The sequence below is a fragment of the Pinus tabuliformis genome, chromosome 3_1 (assembly GCF_031772625.1).
Source record: "Pinus tabuliformis cultivar Carrire ecotype Pingquan chromosome 3_1, CPIR1, whole genome shotgun sequence".
Classification (NCBI taxonomy): Eukaryota; Viridiplantae; Streptophyta; class Pinopsida; order Pinales; family Pinaceae; genus Pinus; species Pinus tabuliformis.
The window spans coordinates 176,650,881-176,654,228 of record NC_142301.1 but is presented as its reverse complement, the minus strand read 5'-3'; the positions used below and the strand labels follow the sequence as shown (position 1 = coordinate 176,654,228).

Below are 3,348 nucleotides of genomic sequence, written 5' to 3'. Positions count from 1 at the left end.
GGTTTGATGCTGGTGATTCATGGGAATCTTTGAGTTTGGTATATGATTGTTGGAATAACTTCAATTGAGCTTCAGGGATGGCAGTGAGGTCCCTGGTTTGCATTCATCCAAAATTGTTGAGAGAATAATTTCATTCATGTCCATCTCCTCCTTGATGTGCTCAACTACGTTTGATTGCTCCTATGGGCTACAATGAGGTGAATACGGATGAGGGTCCTCCATTTCTACTTCATTCTCGAAAAATTCCTCTTTTTGGGATTCTAGGTTCTTTCCTTTTCTAGTTGAGAATCCATGTCCATGGCCTCTAGGGTTTGTTTAGGCTTTTCCATCTCTTTTTTGAGATTTTCTAGGGCACTCTTTTGATTGCTAGATTGGGTATTACTTTGATTCACCTCAAGTGGATCCTTCTAATTCCTTCTTCTAGGGGGAGGATGCTGAAATCCATCTGAGTCCAATGTTGGGCCTTGTGGCCGAGGAACTGTTGACTAATTCATAGGGAAATCCTTATATAGGTTCCAGTATTCATGGGAATGCGAGCATTGAAATAGAATATGCTCATAGTCAACTGTTGGAGAATATCTTCATTCCTATAGGAAGTTTCAATGGATTATGGGAGTGGTTATGTGATATTCAGGTACACGCAAATGTGGGCATATGCCATGTATCTTTTGGTTTTGGTAACCTTTGAGATCTTGATGAAGGATCTGATCATATTCCTAAGGTCTTGTAAGATGTCTTCTTGCCAGTGATCAATGGGGAATGTACAATCTAACCTAGATAGGAGCTGCCAATAAATTCTCATTTTGTGGGTTATATCTATCCTCCTAGAACCTAATGAAAATCATTATATTGTTGTAGAAATAAGGGCCATTTTCAAAGACCCTTGTTTGATGCTCCATATTAGCGAAGATGACTATAAAAAAAACCCTTGGTGCAGAGGTGGAGCTCCACACGGCCCTTTGGTTGCCATTTTTTTTTTTATCCACATCATAAAATCCTTCTTAGTCAAAAAAGCCCACATGAAATTACAAATTTGGGCATGATGTTGCATGTACTAGATCGCCCTTGCTACCATGTGTGAGTGCACTTCATATCTAGGGTTTTAAGTAGCTTTTGGGAGACAATGCTTGCAGGAGCAATGTTGTCATGTAGCTCCCACGAGTGGATTCCTCTGTGTTATGAATGTTTTGTTGGTCATCACGGGCGGTTTGAGCTTGTGAGGAAGAGAAACTTGTGTTACCTTTCAAGGTGGAATCACCGATAGCTACATTTTGATAAGAGGGGGGAGGACCTTGTGGCTGACATCTTGGGCTATCATAGTTAGAGATCTATGAAAGTTTGTGGAAGAAGCTGAGGATGTCAAAATTATGTTGCAGGAGTTGGAAAACCCTAGGCATTCACCATTCTCAAAGGATTACATGGCTACTCATAAGGAAAAATAAAACAAAAATATATTAGTTTCTAAATTAAATTATTTACTTTTATATAAAATTAATAAAAATTCAACTCTACAGATTTCTATTACAAATCAGCAATTTAAAAGCACTCATTAAGTTCAGAAACAAGTGTAATCATAAGTTGTTAGCAATATAAGCGCACTCATTAAATTCACAAAGATTTGTAATAATAATATAACTTAGGTGAACTAAATAGCCATGTATGCGTAAGAATTTGTTGAGCTTGAAACAAATATAAATACTAAATATTTATAATATGATTCTTTCAGAACGTGAAAAGTTCTGTGCAGAGTGCAACTAAATATTCATAACATGGTTCATTCAAAACGTGAAAAGTTCTTTACGGAGTGCAACTAACCCTTCCTTATACCATACCGAAAAATAAGATTTATGCGTCGATTGCCTTGTGATGTTAAATTTCAGCCATGTTTCTTGGAATCCGAAAACAAAATTTCCAAGCTGCCCTTGTTTCCAAGCAGAATTAGCAATATATAGTTGTGGATGTGGATTTTCGAGGTTTCAAAATTTTAAATTTTGTCAGCAAAACTTCGCTGAATGCATCATTGTCTCAGAAACTGTCCATGAAATCAAAAAATTCAGACAATTAAGAAGATATCCGCTGTATTTCTATTGCTTCAGAACTGTTGCGTCGATCAGTATCCCATCCTTTGGGTTTTGGTTCGTTGTCATTCACAAAATGGCGATCAGTATCCCATCTTTTGGGTTTTGGTTGCTTGTCATTCACAAAATGATTAATAGCAGTTCTAGCGGAGGTTTTGGACTTGAACCCTGGAAAGTAAATTATATAGTTAGGAAAAAATATTCTATTATCTGCGAGAAATTTGATTGCAAATAGCAAATTTTAAAATATTCTGTACTTTGTTAGAATATTTTGGAATCCATTAAACTAAACCCTTGGATATATAACAGTGCAATATAACTTACTTGACTTGCGTTTTGCTTTGGTAACTTGAGTGGACTGTGCTAAATGTACAGAAGAGACCTCATGAGCTGCCAAATGAGGGTCCGGTAAAATAAAAGGCATGCAATACCCTACACACGATTTTAATGTGGGCGGAGTAAACTGGTATTTATGAGAGTGTCCATGAGCCTCTTGGTTAATGACTGGAGCCCAATTATTTTTTGTGCCTGCAATCTAATCAAACAACACCAAAACTTATAATCATAATCAGGTCAATAACAGTAAAGAGATTTACAGAAGACGGCTTTATGGATTAAATTTGACTCACCTTAAACCCAAGCCTCTTGCCATAAAGACTAACTAGTCCTGAGAATAGCTTCACTGCATATTCAGCACTCTCTGCGGTTGCATATTCTGCGAAACCATAGCCCCTGTGTACATTGAAATTTTTAATTTTTGGGATGGATAGGCTCACTAATGGCCCTGCCTGAACCATGATTTCATACAGCATTCGCTCGTCAACTTTTCCATCCAAGTTCACTACGCACAGAAACATGGTCTGTGAGATAAGGATGTTGGATACTCTAAAACTTCACTGCAGAACAAGAAAAAATGCAGAATAAATTAGAACCAGAGACAACTTCTTTCATTGTTTTCTTACCAATATAGACTGTACTTCCCACCATGCTGGCCAGCTAGGGTTTTCTCAAATCCCAATTTGACTCTAAATTCCAACCGGGAGGAAATGGCTGCAACGAATGGAAACCGGGAATGTTTTGGCAGTGCCCGCTTTATCAGAATGACGGCATTTATAGTTAAGTTGGTGGAAGGATTGATATGACTTGTTTTAGAGCTGTCATTGTTACTTGAGGTCGAAGTTTCATGTCAGTTTCCACATTAAGATCATGATCCAAACAGTACATTCGTAATCCGGGGATAAATATCGCTTGATTTTCAACGCTATATCAT

At 37.5% G+C, this 3,348-nt stretch overlaps 1 protein-coding gene across 1 annotated transcript; it reads right to left on the bottom strand.

The window, feature by feature from the left end:
• Positions 1 to 2,061: 2,061 nt before the first annotated feature.
• Positions 2,062 to 2,965, bottom strand: LOC149186376 (uncharacterized). Its single transcript, XM_089409320.1, has 3 exons — positions 2,708 to 2,965; positions 2,403 to 2,613; positions 2,062 to 2,246 (listed from the first exon to the last, which is right to left on the bottom strand). The coding sequence occupies exons 1-3, from the start codon at positions 2,933 to 2,935 to the stop codon at positions 2,062 to 2,064; spliced, it is 624 nt and encodes a 207-aa protein (XP_089265446.1). The 5' UTR covers positions 2,936 to 2,965.
• Between the last annotated feature and the right edge of the window lie 383 nt (positions 2,966 to 3,348).